This window comes from Haplochromis burtoni, unplaced genomic scaffold, assembly GCF_018398535.1.
Source record: "Haplochromis burtoni strain Fernald_Lab_line unplaced genomic scaffold, NCSU_Asbu1 Contig_242, whole genome shotgun sequence".
NCBI classification, from domain to species: Eukaryota; Metazoa; Chordata; class Actinopteri; order Cichliformes; family Cichlidae; genus Haplochromis; species Haplochromis burtoni.
In genome coordinates, this window is record NW_024582603.1 from 937166 (window position 1) to 957425 (window position 20260).

Here is a 20260-nt window from a genome sequence, read left to right on the forward strand (position 1 = left end):
TGTAGCGTTTTAAGTGGGAAAAATGTTTTGTTACTTGCATGAGAGATGAAACGTTAAGGAATCAGGTTTGCAAGATGGATTTTTAATGAAAGCGCTATGTTCAGATGGACAGAATCAACTTTTGGGGAACCAGCAATCAGGATTACAACATGCAAAACTACCAATAAAGCAAATTTCATAAATGGGACCAACAGCCTCCTAAAAATTTCCGAAATGATATAAGTTTCTGTAACTGTCCCTCAGAGTTAAGAGTTTTTATTTGATACAAAATTGTTACATTTTAAGACCCTCCTTCCTGTCCCTGTATCACTAATAGGAAAGTCTTTGCTGTTTTCTTCTAAAGTTATAGAGGCTGTAAAAGTCAAAGCTGGATTGACTTGATATTAGGGCTGCCACGATTAGTCGACTAGTCACGATTACGTCGCCTATCAAAATTGTAGACGATTAATTTAAAAGTTGACACCAGTGTTGGTCAAGTTACTTGAAAAAAGTAATCAGTAACTAATTACTGATTACTTCCCCCAAAAAGTAATCCCGTTACTTTACTGATTACTTATTTTCAAAAGTAATTAATTACTTAGTTACTTAGTTACGTTTTAAAAACACGATTTACAACCTGAAGAGGTGATAAAGCGATAGATTGTTCAGCCCAATTCTACTTTTTCTACATAATCCATCATACAAAATGTAATCAAATGGAAAAGTATCTTTTTTTTTAACTTGTTTTATCAGTTTTAATCTTTTAACTTTATGCATCAAGCAAAAATTTAATTATATGCAACATTCTCTGACTTGAATAAATTAGTTTAACATTTAAACCTATTTTCTGCACATTCCAGCACATAAAATAAAATATTTTTTGTGTTTACACTCACTCTTTCAAATAGATGCAAGTAAAACACAGCAGAAAATAAATAAAGTCAAAGACTCAGCGGTCCTGTTGCTCTATTTTCACCTGTAAAGCAGGACTGCGGTAGGCGGAGGTTTACCCTGGTGCAGGTGTGCCGCGGTCAGTTGAAGAATCCACGAGTTTCTCTGTGAGTTTCCCATGCGCGTTACTGTTACAAGTAACGCGTTACTGTTACAAGTAACGCGTTACTGCCCATCTCTGGTTGACACATCATTTGAAGCTCTGTAAGATCCTGAAAGACGCAGGAATAAGTAGTAGGATTTAAGAGTGTAATAACGGACTGAAACAGAAGATGGCAGCACTGCATGTACAAGGATGCCAGCTGCTGTTAAACCCTGAAGAAGAAGAAGCAGTGTCCGGTATCGTAGCTGTGTCCAAATTTAGGAACTGCATCCTCCTGTGCCCGCATTTGTAGGCCGATCACATTACAGCAACACCACAAAGACTGTCCAAATTCGAAGACTCTGACAAATGCGGCCGATAAATGCGCCCTTCTTTTCCCCAGATTTGAAGGGTGGGTCGCTTCGTGGCCCAACCTATCCCAGAATTCATAGCGCGGCCCTGCTCAGTTTCCAACAATGGCGGCAGCTAGTTAGTTTTAATGTTACTCTTATTATTCTTTCTGGGTCACAAAATAAACATTTAACATATTTTCAGGCGAGAATGTAGCTGTGTAAACCTCAAATATCTGCTCAGTTTATGAAGACACCACATATTTTCAAAAGCGCTCTGACGTTTTCGGAGACGTCAAGTAGACAACTGATTATAATCATTTGTGGCAGCCCTACTTGATATGTATGCATGCAAAGAAAGATATTGTCCTTTTGCAAAATGCAAACTGTGACAACTCACAATTACAACTTGTATTTATTCAATAAAGGATAGTCCTGCTCTGTTTACCCTTTTTCTTTCCACACCTCTCAAAGTAGATTATTTCTCATTATTTCGAAAGTATTTATGAAGTGGTATAGTTATTTTTCCAAGTAAACAAGATTTTCTTGGGTTGCTAACTTCACTCTTCTTTTCAAGGAGACCTTTTCAAAATTTGATGATCTCAAATAATTCACTCAAAACTCTCAAAGTCATCCCCCCAGGCAAAAGGTGTACCCTGGTAACATTGTATGTAGTCTGCAACAGTGTACATTTCCTTCATCAGAAGGTCATGTTATATTATGATAGCAGCAGCACAGAATAAGAAACTTTGTCTTTTACTTTTAGCCATCCTAATTTACTAAACTTTCCTGACTGTGACAATTATAACAGATGTCAGAATGTAACAGTAAAAAAGCACCAAATTAATCACATTAGAAATAATGTTTGCATTTTTATGTGATGGCTACTTTAGCACTTGGTGATTATAACTTCGAAAGCCCCTGAACAAAGTTCATTTTGTATAGTTTTAAAGGGTTCATATGCAGGAAAACACTCTATTTTCTAGTTTGCCAGTTTGCTGGGATAGGCTCCAGCTCCCTGGCGACCCTGAAAGGGTACGCAGAAGAGGATGGATGGATTGCGGGATGGATGGATAGTATGCCTATTTCAAAAGGTTGCTAAGTAACCAATGGATGCCCCCCCTCCACCCAACACTTCAGCTATTACTTCTGATAGAAAATTAAGCCCTATGTGTTACCAATATGATTGTTGTCTGTGAAGGTTCTCAGTCATCCAGTTCATCGTAGTAGATTGTTATTATCACAGTTTTCTCACTGACCATCAGTGAGGGAGCCCTCAACATCTACCTGCAAGCTATAAAAGTCTGATAAACCCTTTGCAGTGACATCAATACTGTTTGTTCACACTTGACATGAAACCAAATGGCCAATGCGAAAGCAAATGGGGACTTCGACCAATTCAGGAGTAAATGAATGTCAAAACGCCGAAGCCACATTGCCACAACAGAGAAATGTTACCATTGTGTTCTTGGACGTGAAGTGCAGTAGGGGCTTTGTCTGAATCCTATCTGCTCCTGTGTCTTTCCACTTTCATACCAGGCAAGGCTTAAAAAGATCGATGGTCTCAGATATAGATTTCCTCACACGTCAGCTGTCAACTACAGTCTTGCTGTCTTTTTTTCCCACATTCATTCTTTTCTCATCTTTGCTTCTGCTCTTGCATTCTTCTCCTCTGGTTTTTGTTCTGTTACTTTATTTGTCTCTTTCTGCTCAATCTTTCACACTTGTGCAGCTACTCTCTATCAGGCTCTGCATATCAGAAAAAGAGGAAAGAAAGCACTTTCAGATCCCCTCTGCTTCCATTTCCCAAGATTCCTTGGGAGGACTGATTCAATCGCTGCCTGTTGGTGAGGTTGACAGTGACATCTAAGGTGCGTCTCCCTCTAGATTCCTCTCCTTTATGCTTCTGTCACATCCCTCCACTCACTGCAGAACTTTGTGCAATTTCCATTTCTGTATAGTAAAAAAAGTACCTTTCTTGTGAAATTGGAGATAATTATCCTATGTGGAAAGACATGCAAACTTCTACGATTAGGTTGTCAGGCAGACACTCAAGGAAAGTATTACATTTGCATGCAGTTCATTTCTACTCATGACAGAACTAAATATAAACTGAATACTTTATCACAGCAAGGCTGGAGTATATTAGACATTACTGGGCTGCCACTTAAATCAGTGTGCTCACTGATTTTCCAATAAGATAAGACATGTTGGGATTATAAAGCTCATTAAGTTGCTTTGTGTGCAGACACAGTGTCATGCCTGTGATCTAAATCTGACGAGAAGATGCTGAAATGGTCCATTTGCAAATATGTATGAGACAAATCACAGCGGTCAATGAAAATGAAGGAAAACAATCCAAATGCAAGTGTTAGATATACAGCTCTACCAAACGACCAAAGACTGTTGTTGGAAAGAAGGAATCCAAACTATCAGCTTTGAAACTGATATTGCACATGATGATCATAGCATGTGTTCAGGTAGTTCAGGGGTGGGCAACTCCAGGCCTCGAGGGCCGGTGTCCTGCAGGTTTTAGATGTGTCCTTGATCCAACACAGCTGATTCAAATGGCTAAATCACCTCCTCAGCATGTCTTGAAGTTCTCCAGAGGCCTGGCAATGAACTAATCATTTGATTCAGGTGTGTTGACCCAGGGTGGTATCTAAAACCTGCACTCGAGGCCTGGAGTTGACTACCCCTGAGCTAGTTCATCCAGTCAAGCCAGACCACATCAGCTGACATCTCTACACATTCAAGTCACTAATCTCATACAAGGCTACATCATTACAGCTGTTCATCCAGTCCATCGTTGCTGCTACATCTGTAAGCTGCTGTGCAATCCACGTCATCCCAGCTCCTCATCATCATACTGTTTTTAAGTCAATTCCCCTTCCACACCTAAACAATAATGAGTTATTTAGCTGTATTTAACTATACTGTGGTTGAAATAAGAGTGTTTTTTTAAGATGCATGCAGACCAACACAGGATAGGTACATCATACTGCAAGCATTTTCTTGGGGAGCTTGAATATCCAATTTTATAGCACTCTAAAATATTCTTTTAATGCCGAAGTGCTGCAATCCAGCATAACAGTTAATGCTTTTTCCTCTTCGAGGATAAACTTTTAGTTGATTGAAAGCCTTAGTAGTAGTATAATGCATTCAATCAGTGTGCTCTCCTTGACTCTTTTCTGTGACACTGAGGTGATTCTGACTGTGTTTCTCCAACAGCGCCAGTCTGGGCAAAATAAATAAAGACAACATCTGACCTTTTTCTGAAAGAAAAAGCTTCTAAAAACAGTTTGATCTCCAGGTTTAAGTCCTTCAAGGAAGGAGAGCTGTTGTTCAGCTGTGGACTCCAATATTTCACAAGACAAAAAAAAACACTGATGTGGTGTAACAATCGGAACATATTTATCAGGGGTTGCCAACGCTGATGGATATACCGTAAAGTGGTTCAGATATCGACAAACCTCTGCCGGTCTCTGGTAGAATTTTTTGTAGAAAATACACACAGAAGCAACACCAGGAGTAGAAAAGAAACTTGTTTCTACAACCAGCTACTGCCATAAGAGACAAGTAATGCCAAAAGAAAAGGCAACAGTGGCCAGAAGCCGAGCGAGGCTGAGAGCAGGGCGATTGCGGCGATCAGAAGGGTAGAAAACAAAACTCCTTCTCTGTTTTTGTGAGGCGTTCCAGGCTGGTAATTTGCAAGCAGGCAGACAGGCACAGGATCTGTCGGACTGAGAGCCCAGCATCGTGACGCATTTTGCCCAGCCACATGTCCCCTATCCATGGGCCAGTGCCCAGCAGGATGGGTGGGGGGTGGTGGGGGCTGTAAGCTTGTCCATGAGTTTGTGTGTGTTACTGTTTCTTGTGTGTCCATATGTGTGTATGAGGATGGGAGGGTTTACAGCGTGAAGTTTGCCAATGTGGCCTAACCTCCTTGGGCTAGGTTGGTGAGCGAGCCAGACCATACTGATGCCTGCGGGCGAAAGAGAGAGACAGAGGTAGAGCTAGCTTCCCTGAGACCGCAACCCTGAGTTTGAATGGTGTTTTTGGATGGTGGGGGCCACAAATGTGCTATCAGCAAGAGCCTTCCCTGCCTGTGACGCTGGTGGCATCAGTCAGCCAGCCAAGCAAATGTGCTGCCTGCCCCTGGGCCATGTGAAAACTCAGGCATGTGAAACTGAGGCCTGGAACAGAATTATTGTGTGTGTGTGTGGAGGCTCTACGTGTGTGGGCGCCTTTTGGTTTCCATATGCATGTGTGTATATAAGAAAGAAAAAAGAGCCCCCGGTACTTTGGGGACATGTAAAGTGATCTGCTGCTTTGGCCGGTTCATGAAAACAGACTGTTCTCTTTCAAAGCCAAGACTTTCATGGTACGTACACAGAAAGAAGTGAATGGCCAGTTCCTACAATACTGTAAATATTCTCTGACATACTTCAGTGGTACCAACCTTTTTTTTTAATTTATATTTTTTCAGATGAACCACACTAAACTTCTTTTTAAGAGTACTCTGACTGCACTAATTATAATCATAACCAAGCCATAATCAAGATTTTAAATTCAGTGTTCTTTTAATTACTTCAAGTCTAACGTGTCCTTTTGCCTAACTGAATAACTCTGCATAAGTTAGCGATCAGAAGGTTCTACAAATCTGTCGATAAATGTAAAATCCATTCCTGAATCACAGTTTGGCCAAGATTTATAAAATACAACCCAAAATAAGCGAATGAGCCAATAAACTCAGTGTTTACAAACTGAAACCCATATTCCCAAGGACCTCAACAGGACTGCACATCTATGGTGGTGGATTTCAGATGGAATGCAGGTTCTTCTTAACTTCTGCATTGTTTTCATTTTGTCTGTGGTCAGAACAGGAGTCTGCAATGTTGGTGAGAGTTTAGGTAGATCTAAAACTATCAACAGTGCTCAAAGTGGTCCAGAGGTGCAGAAGAAGACTCGTGTTTTCTGTTTTAGGCCATGTCCACACTAATAGGTTTTTGTTTGAAAACACATCTTTTTCTCTCAGTTTTGGCCTTACGTCCACACTGAGATGACGTTTTTGGTCAAGGAAAACGTAGCTTTTTTGAAAACGCTCTCCAAAGCGGATACATTTGAAAACGGCGTTTTTGCGCCGCAGTGTGGACAGCGTAACCGCAGGCTTTTGGAAACGATGACGCATTTTTTTAACAGCCCTATTAAAGATTAATATCAGCTTGTACACGCTCCACATACAGGGGCATCATTTCCAGGGGGGTTAGGGGGGCTATGACCCCCCCAATAATCAGACCCAGCCAATATAACCCCCTCAATAAAATTATTAATTATCTTGCATAAACAGGCTGTTGATTTTCTTTACTTGTTTCAGGTATTACCAGCAAAATAGTTGCATGTTTAATCATTATTTAGACTGAGATCTTGGACACCCCCCCCAATGTTCAGCACAAAGTTACACGCATGTCCACATAGCTTTTCTTTAAATTCTGTAATTCTCACTCGCTTTTGCAACTTTGTACTTTTCTGTTACTCTCAGCAACAACTCCACCTCATTGTCAGTCCATTTAAAAAACTCGCTGCTTTTTCTCGACATTTTGCCCCGTTTCAAAGAGCCGGAAAGTAAATAATCGGCAGACAGAAATGACGCAGGTTGAATAGTCTTACGTTTCAGGCATGCGCAATACAGGAACTTAAGCGTTTTCAGTCGTTTCAGTGTGGATGAACAACTGTTCGGAAATGACTGAAAACGATAGTGTGGACACGGAGCGTTTTTAGACAAGAACGCTGTTTTCAAATTTATCCAGGCTAGTGTAGATGTAGCCTTACTTAAGTAAAGCTGCAGTACTTATACTTTAGTAAAGAATGTCTATACTTTTGCCACCTCTGCTGATCACACCTCGTATGAGCGAAATGACGTATGTTTCAATGGTGGCACGTCTAACGAGACAGCGTAGAGACAAAACAGGCATCAATCAATCCTGAGACTTTGAACAAGGAGATCTGAATTTAAATTTGTGTAAGGATGCTGATTTGAAAACACAGTTCTCTCTTATTTATTTGGCTTATTGCTTGTGGGGTTTAGGTTAGGTTAGCTTTTTTCTTTTATAAAATATATTTTCTTTCATTGTTTTGTTTTTTTTGCAATAAAGAAGATTAGAGCTCTATTGTTTTTACTACAACAGTAGCAAAAGTGGTAGAAACTGTAGACTAAGAAAAACGATGAAAATGGCAGCAGATTACAGAGGATTTTACTCAGCGTAACACAGTTAACATGTTGGAGGGGGGGGGGGGGAGCTAAACAGACTTGTAATTCCACCATGTGGTACAGCTTGCTTCACAGTAAATCTGACAGACCTTAAGCTTGTTATTTTTACAAAGAACAGAGCGATCTTCTCAGTAGCTTCACTGCTTGCAGTCGAGATACACGCACTGATTAAAGCATCCCTTCCAAGTTAAAAAAAAAGCAGTTTGGAAACTGTTTACACCTATCCTATCCTGATGAATAATTAACTCAAATCAATCCAACTGAAAATAATCCTAATATTTGCAAAAGGTTTGTCTGATTCATTCGAAGAGTTGATTGGGAAGAGTCAGTGTAGCAGTTAATTAGAAACCAGCGAAAACCACCTGTTCAAACAGGCAGCCTGGAAGCCTGTCTGAATATCCCACGGCCGCCCGCGAGTGCTGTATCATCACAGACAGTCTCGTGTAAATGAGAGAGAAATAGACGGATGGATGCAATATCCCTCATCGCACTCGCTGCTGGGCCGAAGCTGACCACAGGTTATGACATACAGCGCCACACGCAAATACAGGACGTGTGACGAACACGCGAGTGAGCGCAGACATGAACATGCACGCACCCGCAAACGCACAGGCGCAGACATAATTACCTGTCAAATGCAAGATGTGACTTCCTGAGAGTAAATGAACTGATTAATATTCGCAAAGAGGGATGGGTTTTGGAGGGTGGTGGGTGTTAGGCTGATTAGACGTTAAGATATTCTCCATCCCTCGCTCCATTTTTAAATTTGCTTTTTATTATATCACACCACAATGAACAGGGATGGGTGGCATGAATTAAAACACTCTCACTGCCTATCAAAACATTGCTTTTGCTTTCTTCTCTCTGCAGAACGAGCGCTCGCTCCAATTACCGTCCCCAAAAGAAGCTTGTGTTCGGTAAAGAGAAGTGTGATACAGCTTAGGGTTAACCGGCTACTTCTTTAGGATTTCATAAAAGAAGTTAAAAATACACTTTCTTCTCTGCATTGCATATCTTCTCAGTTTCTAAAACCCTTTCTGCCTTTATTCTCCTTCCAGCCCCAGTCTCCTTCCTCAGTCAGTGTTGACACCTTTTTGTCTGGCCTCCCTCTGAGTCAGTGTCTACTGTTTGGTCGATGCTTGCCGCCTTTGAGACACCCCACCACCCCCAAGTCCTAATAAGCAGAAGTCTAATGGTGTCCCAGGGCTGCTGAGGGGCCTCACATTAAGATAATTAGGCAGAGAGAGGGTGCAGGAATGAGGCCCTGGAGAGGAAGAGGAGGAGACACTTGTGCACTTTCTGAGAATCTGAGCTCTCTCTGCTTCTGGTTTGTTGGTCTCTGTAACCTTATTAAACCCCATAGCAAGGCTGCAAACGAGGTTTTCAAACCACCTAAATCACACTTAATGCAAGGTATCATGAAGAGGCTTGTCTTATGTGACAGCCAGCAAAAGAGGAGCTGTGCCAAAGATTGCAGACATTTGTGCCTTATCATTACTCTATGAGTCATCCATAAACCCGAGTGGCAAACGGCACACATGAGTGATGAATCCAAATGGGCCTGAAGATGCAGCTCTGCTGATTACCATGTGACACAGCATTAGGGTTTGACTAGCTAATTTGATTTCTTCAAACGTGTTGAAATTTATAGCGCTAAAGAGGACAAAAATAGCTAAATGCAAAAAATCACACAGGGCATGTTTGTCCTCACAGGTAGGTGACTCAGATGTAAACAGATGTTGCCAAGCTTTAATTTCCTGGGTAGAAACAACTGTCAGCACAGTGACAGCTGCTTACGCTAAAGAGACAGGATGATATCGGGAATCTCAGATCTATGTACTAAATATAAAACTAAAGCTAGGAGACAGTTAGCAGCTTGGCCCAGAGAGTAAAGAATCCACTACAACCAAAGCTTGTTAAACAATACTTTTATATATATAAAATATACTTAATTTTAGCAACACAAAAACGAAATAGCTTATTTGTGCACTATAATTTGTGGTCGACTGCAGAAGGATAGAGCACGCACATAGCTACCTAGCGATACCTAGCTAATTAGCAATAGCATATTTTGTAAAAATGTAGCTTGCTCCTTTTTTAAAAGTTGTTTGGTTTGTTTGTGTGTTTGGTTTTTGTTGCTTTTGAGATTTTTTTATGAGTTTAATTAAGTTATAAATTCATAAAAGGTTAGTTTAATGTTCACAGAAAGAGTTATCCATCCATCCTTTTTCTGCTGCTCACACAGGTCTGGATCCCTCTCCCCAGCCAGCTGAGAGATATAATCTCTCTCCAGCGTGTTCTGGTTCTGTCCCAAGGCTTCCTCCGGGTGGGACATGCTCAGAACAGCTCACCTAGGAGGTGCCCCTGACGGCCAGAACGTAGGTCGACCGCTCTTCACCTCAACAGACAGGTACAGCATCCTTATACTTAAACTCCTCCACTTGGGGAAGGACCTTGTTCTTAGAGTGGCCATTCCACCCTTTTCTGACTGAGAACCATGGCCTCAGACTTGGAGGTGCTAATTCTTATTCCAAGCAACACACTTGGTCAAAAACTACCTCAGTGCGAGTTAGAAGTCCTCACTCGATGAAGCTGACTAGACCACTTCATCCATGAAGGATTCACCAAATCTGACACCCTCCACAGCTCAGTTCCTACCATAAAAATAGAATCAGTGACAAAGTTCAGCCCCTGCGATGTCCAACACCTCCAACACATTGCAGACTCCTTTTTTGGAAACAGGAAAACAAGTCCATCTTCAAACTGAAATAAGTTAAAAAGCATATTGCCAAAAAAAACAGGTAACTTCTTTTTTAATTGTACGTATAAAAATATCCTCTAAACTTGCTTCTGCGAGTATGACAGAGCAAAGTCAAGTTAAAAATGGGACAATTTTTTACTCAGTGGTTTGGATCAAAGAGAACTAACTGCAGATGTAGTGGAAGCTTTCCTGTCACTCCAGCCGGCTATGAGCCTAAAAGACAAACTCGGGAATGGAACCTCGACTGCGCTTTTCCCGCCTGTTTGAACACAAGGACAGAAGCTGAGCTTCAAACAGAGCCCAAGCTGGAGTGACGCCTCACAGATAACTACCTACAGCTCTGTCATTTTCTCTTTCACAGCCTCTCTTTGCTTGTTTCTACGGCCCGCACGTAGGTTCACTAGCTGAGGCTCTGCTTTCGGATCTGGCACTCTGCAATCAGATGTGACATGCTGAAGGCTCGGATGACAGCTGCGAAGACAAGGTCACACAGTCACCTACTTTTAACGAAGGATACGTACGACTCCTCTTGACAGACTTGTGCAGCGCTTGAAAAACACATTTACGTGCTGCCTGCATACACACTGTACGCCTGCGCACCTTCATTCACTCACACACAAACTCGTACACACACTCACAGTCACAACGCGGAGCCGGAGCATTTTGCAGATGGGGGTCTTTTCTCGTGCCTGTGCAATCTCAGAAGCAATTACCTATTAAAATTTCATCCTTCATCCTTCCAGAATGTTTAGGAAAAGATTATAACTACTGGGAAGGTAATTAAGCCAGCAAATGGGGAGCTGCATTGTGAATACTGAGAGATATGTATGTTGTGTTTGTGTGTGAGTGTGTGCTTTATCTTAATAATACCAACAGTGATGCCCACCTAAAGCTCTTGAGTGTGTTATCCCAAATGACATGAGAAAGAAGTCACAAGGATCGCTGCTGTTTTACGGTAAAACTTCACAACTAATGTCTTCATTAAGTGGAACAGCAAAGGTCGCAACTATGTCAAATGTAGACAACATGGCCAGTAGAAAGCTCTGTCATTCATCAGTGATCTTTGCCTTTGTACGTCTGGATGTTGCCACTGAGATCATTTGACTCGTCGCACGCTCAATCGTCCAGGTAAGGAAATCTGTTCATGTAGACAGCAGGATTTCATGTTCAGTAGGAGGAAACACAACATAAAGATGAATAGGTCCCTTTTTATGGTTTTCTCCTCTTTCTTGTCCTTACTTTCCCCTCTTTTTTCCTCATCCCTCCCCTCTTTGTCTCTTTGATGCTAAAAGAGGAGCCTTTTAAGGATTCAAACAAAGTCTCCATTTTTTTTTTGTTTTTTTGCAGGGGGATGAAAAAAAAGTCAACAAACCTGGCCATCTGGGGAATTTATAGGTTGGTGGGTTCTGGTTCAAGAAGCAACCTCAATCTCCATTTTTAATATGCAGGATTGGGGGTGGACATAATAAACAGAAACCCCGGACTTGTGTGTTGCTGATTGATTCTGGGTGTTTCACACTTGTGTGGGATATTCCTCAAATAGACTGAACCTTATAAATGATACAGCAGTGGCGGTCATCAATGATTCCTTCACAGACAACTGGCATTCTGGCTGTCACACAGGAAAAAGGAATTTCTCTTCTGTTAAATAAACAAAGGAGACCTGCCAGACCAGGTTCAATCATGCCATTAATAGGGCAATCTGGCCATAAGCTATAATCAATAAGTGCTTTTGCACTAAAATAGATTTTCCAGCACAATCTTTCGCTATATTTGAGCAGACTCGCTTCATGTGCACAGAGTGCATGACAGTCCCTTTAACCCGAGTACTTATCTTTACATTGCAATTACCACTGTCTTCAGTCTTCCTCTTCTTCTTCTCCTTCTTCCCCCCATCTGTCCTTCACATTCACAGTGACACTTGTAATGATAAATCGCCTTGCCCTTTTTCAATCTATTTATCTTCTGTTAATCATTTAAATAAGAATAACACGTTGAGTAAATCCATACCTAATTCACCTCCATTCCTGCAACCCTAATAAATCGACTGCAATGCTTATGGAAGTTTGAGGGAGGGGTCCGTAAACCAATCAGGTGGTTGTCGTGTGTAGGGGGGGGGGGGGGGTCCTGGCAGATCGTGGAGGTTAATAACATTCCACATGATTACCCACAAGCCAGAGGATTAGAAGGTTAAGGGGAGCGGGTTCCACATTGCAAATAATAATCGCTATTTCACAGCCGTGTCCTCCTGGCCACTTAGGTGATAGGCCACCCAGCTATCTCCTCTCTCCCACAGTGTGGACAGAGAGGAAAAAAAGAACTCCAGTGGAATCTGACACCTACTGAAAGTGTTATTCATCTCTTTTCATGGAAGCCCTTTTAGGACTCCCACCTCCCTCCCCCGAAAAACGACCCTTTTCTTTTTAAATAAAGAAATCAATGCAACCTTTTTTTTTTAAATTCTTTCTCCACATTTTTCTATGAGATGTGTTCTCATCACGATGTTGATGGCATCTGTGGGTGTAGCGCTTCACGCTGAGTGGGGTTATGTCACCCTGTCGTTGCAGGATTGCGCATTTATCTCATTCTCCCAAACAGATGCAGGCATTCGCACCCCCTGACCGCTGCCTTTGATGCGGACGTCCTGATTCATTAGCAGTCATTTGTAACTGTGACGTGTCACGCGTTTAAAGATGTAAAGAGAAAGGAGTGAATTAGGAATGTATGGATACTGCTGTCTCTGTATTCAATAATAATCAAGCACCCTTTTATCTTAAACAACTCATAGTACCGCATCACCCCAATAGATCTCCTCTCTCTCAGTGTGCTGGTTTACTTAGAGTATTAGAAAGTAGAACGGGAGGCAGGCCTCTCTTATGTAAGACCAGCTTCCAGAACCCAAACTGGGAGTTGTGGAACCAGCTCCCAGCTTGGGTTCGGGAAATAGACACCCTTTCCACTTTTAAGATTGGATTTGAAACTACTGTCTTTTTTGATAAAGCTTCTAGTTACGGCTGACTCGATTGACTCTGCACCCTCTCTTAGTCCTGCTGCAACAGGTTTAGGCTGCTAGAGGAGGCTCTTTTTTTACTTTTGTAAAAACTTTAGAAATCAAGTGTAAATGTCAAATTTGATGGAATAAATTGTCTTTCTGGACTCAAAAGTATGGAGATGCACGCAAATGCACAAAAAGGCAAGGCTTCTGGATGTGTGAGGATTTCAGCTTCCAGTCAGTTATAATGCTACAAGGTGCCATTCGCGTATAACTAGATAATAAGAATGAGGCAGAGGGAACTCTGTGTCACTCTGTGTCTCTGTGCTGAATATCAGACTAGATTTGTTACTTTGTTTTGGCATAAAAAGGTGACGCAATTTTTAAGTGAGCCCAAATGCTGTGTGCTGTCCCTGTATGTGTTATATGTCATCTACTGTACTCTCTGCCCTGCATGCATTTATGTACGAATGTGCGGGTTTTGTGCACATTCATCTCTTTGGTCTTCGATGTTCTAAAAGCAAATAAGCTTGATACTGTAGCAGCCCACGGGACACAGAAGAAATAGATGGCATTCATACGCTTTGTATTATACCCTCCCTACACACACACACACACACACATATGTAAACAGACAACCACCACCACCACTTCCTCTTACACACACACTCCCACTTGCCTCTTTCTCTCATTATATCATGTGGGCATGAACCAAAATAAAACGGTGAATAACGGCTGAAAAGACAGGGAGGTATTCTCTTTCTAGGCTGTTATGAAATGGATGGATATCTGGCCAGTGTGAGATAAAACAAAAGCCAGTGCTGTCATTTGAAACAAAAACAAAAAAAAACACAGAACAAGCCCTGCAGGGATGTGCGTTTTCTCTCAACGTTTATGGTCGTGTCTTTTTCTTTTTTTTTAAAATGGATTTTCCGACTCTGCACCATCGGCCAGATACGAGGCTGCTTTCAAGGCTGTGACGACCCACTTGATCCCAAACTCTCACATCCTTCCATCACTCCGAATGACTTCGCAGAGGCTCTCTGACACCAACCGGCATCCACTCAATCTCGCTTTAAATAAGCAGCTTTTTTTTAAAAAAATGCATTTGCTGACACGCATACGCACTCCACCCACGCCTCCATATGCTGCTTTAACTTATACACACAGTTCACAACAACCAATAATGAGCTGTCCAGAACTGCCAGAAGAAAAAAAGAAAAAAAAAACTCACGGATGTTTGTGGCCCTGGCGACATAGTGCTGCGAATGCATCCCTAGGGCCTCTTCCCCACGATACTGCTCACCTGGACACCCGCCCTGCAGCACATTGGCGACGACCCTGTCAGACAGAGAGATGGATGAGGCGTGCAGACATGAGGAACTGTGCATGACATGGCTAATTTAATTATTCAGTTCGACTGTACCGGTGCACACTGTCGTTTCAGCTGCACCTCACATTATGAGGTGCAGCTGACCAGAAAAATTAGTTTCCACGATGAGTGGAAAAGATTTCCTTTCAGTTGTTCCCTTTTATTTATTTATTTTTACTGTAATTATTGCACATTCACTCACACCTACTGAATTGCAACACTATGAAGGTGTAAAAACAAGCAAATGATCTCCAGTCAAGAGTGATACACAATGGAGTGCAATGCCACCTTACTCTACTGAAAGACACCCCTCCGCCCCTCACATGAGAGGAGAGCAGCTCATAATATTACGCTGTGCCACAACAGATGGATAGACTGGAGTGGAAGGAATATGCGGTATCAGTTCCTGTTCATAAAGACTCTTAATAACAGAAGATGCGATACATTGCTCTTGTTGCCCGGAAACCACGTGTGTGAAGTGTAACATGCACAAGTTCATCTATGATGTTTTATGGCACGGATAGGTGTCAAATTAAAGGAAAATTTAGACTGAGTGTGATGCCAAGGCCACCACGTGAAGCCAAAATAGCTTCGATGTTCTTTTTGCATGTTGGCCTTGGCTTGCTCTTCGCTCTCCAAGTCTTTGCTCTAGACCAAAATGAGCTAACCTCTAATTTCTGGACAACATTGGTCTGGCTTCTCGACACTTAGTTAGACTTTTCTATGACTAGATCACAACCTAAGACACATCATTTTGATACTCAGTGACCCAAACCTGTAGAAGAGCACTCTTATCGGGAAGAAAGGGGTTTGTCATAAGACAAAGGTGGTAAACTTTGCAGTAAGTCTTTCCACTAAAGGGAGACAAGGAGACCCCCACCCTAATGAAGAGGTCAAGGGTTTGAGTTTTTTCTTTAATTTAATTTCATAAATTTATGTGTGTTGTGTGTGTGTGTGGTGGTGGTGGTGGTGGGGTGCTCTGTTAAGACGACAAGCACACGTCCACACGTTGCGCGCTCCAGATCATTGCGCGCGTAGGCTACTACTGCAAGTCTCTTTGTAAACAAGCGCACCGAGAGAATCGGGCAGAGAGGGAGGGAGGGAGGAAGCGGGAGATAGACACACACAGATAGAAGAGAGAGAGAGAGAGAAACCAAGAAAGAAAGAGACCCACCTATACATATTCTCTCTCTGGGGTCGGTGCGCCTTTTCCAGCCCCAGCTTGGTGAAAATCCCCACAAGAGCCATAATCGCCACTACTCCACAAATGACGTAAACTATTAAGTTCGTCTTGTCTTTGGTGCTGTCGTGAGGCTTGTTCGTTTTCTTGTAGGGTGTCTGCCCGCTCTTCATCCACATCGGGGTGTCATAATTTGTACAGGTTTCCTGGTCGAGCCGCGACTCCTTGATGGAGCAGCAGAAGCGGAAGCCACAGGTACCGCAGCAGTACAAATACACGCCCGTTTTGCAGATGAACGGCGGGTCATACTGGCCCATCACGTCGTAGTAACCCCGACACCTTTCCTCCGTGTGCGGGGTCTGCTCGGACACGCTCTCCTCCGGCGTGGAGCCGTTCGAGGTGGCGATCATTACGAATCCCCCGAGCGCTCCTGGAATCCCGCCAGCCTTGCACACGAGAGCCATAAGTTTGAGCAACAAGAAGCAGGGGAGAAAGTGTTTCCCTCTCATTGTGCTCTCTCCTCCGTTCAACTTCGCGCGGAAACGAAAAGACCTGAAGAGAGGGGACAGGGCGCACGGTCATGATATGCCGAAAAGTCCAGAAATATCCGCGCTGATGAACATCTTTGCTCGCGTATCTTTATCCACAAACAAACGCGCGAAATAAAAAGAACAAACAAAACAAAAAACCCTATGTGGATTAAACTTGACTTAACTGAACTCCTCTCCAGCGAGTGCGCATTTAGACGCCTTTCCCAAAAGGTTTTTGTCTTTTTTATCAGGCTCAGATTTTGCGTTTTCGGGAGTGCATCACTTCACTCCTCTGTCTGTGCGCACTTACGCACGGGAGTAGGCAGAGACACAAGCCGCACCGAGGATGAGAGCGCAGTGAGCGAATAGAAGAGCCGAGGGTGGGAGAGCCTGGTGCACACACACACACACACACACACACAAACGGAGAGGAGGAGGAAAACAGGGGGAGGGAGTGAGATTGCAAGGGCTGACTCCGAGGGAGAGAGAGAGAGCCTTTATTGTGAAATATTATGATAAAAGCGTCTATGCACATCACTATTACGCTCTGCGAGGAAAGTCGTGGGAGCCCCATTTTTTTAATACTTCCAGTCGTAGGTTGCCATTGTTGGAGAAATCCTGAAATCACAAGTAGCTTAATGTGTTACAATAGGCAGTGGCTGGCAGAGCTTCTAAGAACAGGTGATACATTTTGAAACAACAAAAACAAAAAACCACACAACACCTATAGATCCCAGGGGACATCTATAGGAGACAGCAATCTGGCCCATCAAGACCATAACCAAGAGACACAACCCCGTAACGAGTGATATTCCACCACAGGCAAATGTCTCACTCTTGTGGTTTTTGCCAAAGGTGCTCGGAACAGAAAAATATAAAATGAAATTTTTTTAAAAAGAAAAATGTACGTATCTGTCTGCCTCGAAGCACAATCCTCACAATTTGTATCAATAAACCAGGCGAAACAAGAGAAATCTGAGAATTTGTTTCGGGAAAAGGGAAAATTCAATAATTTACCAAAAAATAGAGACCCCCCTCCCCCCCTCGAAAAAAACAACAACCAACCAACCAAACAAAAAACAACACAAAGCAAAAATAAAGTTATGAATGTTTTGGCTTGTAGGGATATTAATCCACCCGAACTCTTGTAGAGTGAGTTTCCCAGTCTTTTCTTTGTGGCGCTCAAAGCGCAACACAAAGTAATTTTCTTCTATCTATCTATCTATCTATCTATCTATCTATCTATCTATCTATCTATCTATCTATCTATCTATCTGTCTATCTGTCTATCTATCTATCTATCTATCTATCTATCTATCTATCTATCTATCTATCTATCTATCTAGCCAGCCTTTATATATTATTTTAAACATATGTTCTCATTTAGATGTGTATGGACCCGACCGGACAGGGCAGGGCAGGAGGAGAACATGGCATCAGTGGATGCAAATGTAGTGTTTGCTTTGCTTGGATTCGTGGATCATGTGTGTGGGGCTGTGGGATCATTTTGGGAAGTTTTTTGTTTATGTCTATGTGCAGAAGATACTGCTGTTAGATGAAGGTTTGGGGGTTTAAGTTTGATTGGGGAAGGTGGCTGAATAATGAGTTAGATACTCCAATATATTTGAATGAATGAATGAATGAATGAATGAATATGACTAATTAATGGATGAACGAATTATTAACTTTACCAATTACTGACACAGGAGATGGATAAAGCCGATACCCAGACATGAAAATAAAAAATATCCATCCATTACTTGTTTCCTACTAGATTATGTAAATTCTTCAAATGCAATTCTTTTTCATCTCAAACAGATGCTGTTTCAAGTGAAAACTGCCTTCATTATAGGTTAGGTGCAATGAAAAATCATAAAAATCGAATATATTTCCACATGCAAGCCCCTCTGTCACCTCTGATGATTCATTCTCTGGTTAAAACACCGATTTCTAAAGGACCTTCCATGTATTCAAACTGTCTGGCAAGCAAGAAAAAAGCCTTTGATTTGCCCTTATTCAGCTAGTGTTAAAGCATGCAGACAATCAGCGCGGTGAGGACGGGTGGACGTGGCTCTCTCCGTGGTTCTGAAAGACTCTATCCTCTGTCCAAGGTTCTTCTTTCGTGTGGTTTCTTATTTTGCCATTCTCACACACAGCTAAAACACGTATGGTGTGAACGATGCAGATGTTTGGTTTGTAAAGGTTTATCGGAAGAAGATGAGAATGTTTGATGACTTGATCGATTTTTCCCCCTTTTGTTTTCTGATTTATAAACGATGAGTTGTGGCTAAAACGATAGCATAATTCTCTTTCTTGTCGTTGAAACTAGTTAAACAGTAAGCATGAAGGTTGTATCTGGTTTAAAAGTTTGCGGCGAAACCTGTTAAACTGACTTTTTTTCGCTTGTACTTGCCTTAACTGGTAGTCACACTGGGGGCCGCTGCAGTGACGATCACATACACACTCACAAAAAGGCTGTTTAGTCGATCGCCGAGAGTCTCGGGTTTAGCTAGCCGCAGGAACAGCTGAGAAGCATAACAGCTACATAACCATCCCACTCGGACCTGCCGGTTTGCTCTGGAGACGGTTTAACCAAGCGGGTGTTATGGCTGAGAGTGAGAATATCTTTCTCAAGGCAAAACACCGGACATTCAGCGGACTCACTGAAGGTAACTGACTGCCTTTAGCTTCTTTAGCTCTGCCGGCTAGCCAACTTCTGTGAGCTAACTTGGCAGCACCGGTGACACAGGTTGTTGGTGGCGACAGGTTAATATTCTGACAGAGGGAAAGCTGTCACTTAGGTTTGCGTAGCTTTCTTTTAACCAACAAGCTGACACTGTCAACCACAGGAAGACAGAGTGGCTAGCTAGCTAGCTCGTGTTTACAAAATTAAAAGTAGGGAGTGTGGCAATCTTGTTCTTGCAAAGAATCAAATCGGGGCAATCCATAAACACAGGGGTTGCGGCTATTTCGATTTGCATTTGTTTCTAACTCTGGTGCAGAAGAGCTACAGAGCTGAGTATTCATTCATGCACAACTTACAAATAAAACCCATGCTTGACTTCGGCTGCAGTCTCTAATTAGTCATTCATTTATAGCTAAATCAAGCCCTGTCCTGGAAGGTTTAGGCAGACTTCTTTCAGTCGAAAGTGTTTTCTGTGCCTCGGAAGAAACTGAGGGGTGAATTAGATTTAGATGGTTTACTCTTAAGTGGCAAAGTACAGTCCTGCCGTTAAGATATTCAAATATTGAAAACATGATCACAGCGCCCACAGCTATGTGTTTATGAGCTGCTGCCCCTCCTGTTTGTTTTACTTTATTTAGCACCCCCTGCTGGAAGCAGGCTAGTATGAGGAAACTGGGGGACAAAAATTGAGATCTTCGGTATTTTATTATTTGCAGCCCATTCACTTTCATCTGAAATGGTCATAAGTTTTGTTATGTGGAGTCCACGCAGTGGCCGAAATCAGCGCGATTGGTGTTTGACTTTGCAAGAAGGCTGCTGCTTATCTCTGGGTGTGAGAGCACTGCCAGTTTCTTTTCTTTTAAAATATGCCATTCAAATAGACACATACCTGGCTTCACAGAGTAAAAACATTTTCACTATAAAGTGTCCTGAATCTAATAAAAAGGTTTATTTATTTATTTTAATGAGGTCAGTTAAATCTTTTGTATCTGTTAGTTATTCAGTACTCAGGGGCAGGACCAGCATTTTAAGGGACATATGTTTGCATATTGAACTTGCCTTTTTCCTTTGCCAAGAATATCCCATCCAAAGTTTATATTTTCAGG

General features: G+C 42.2%; 1 protein-coding gene across 1 annotated transcript in view; it reads right to left on the bottom strand.

The window, feature by feature from the left end:
• Nucleotides 1–16839, bottom strand: part of shisa9a (shisa family member 9a) — a 59869-nt gene extending 43030 nt beyond the window's left edge. The window contains exons 1-2 of the mRNA XM_005938004.2: nt 15933–16839; nt 14621–14727 (exon numbers count right to left, since the gene is read on the bottom strand). Of these exons, the coding sequence (XP_005938066.1) occupies nt 14621–14727; nt 15933–16447 (622 nt within the window). The 5' untranslated portion in view covers nt 16448–16839. The remainder of the gene's footprint in view (nt 1–14620; nt 14728–15932) is intronic.
• Between the last annotated feature and the right edge of the window lie 3421 nt (nt 16840–20260).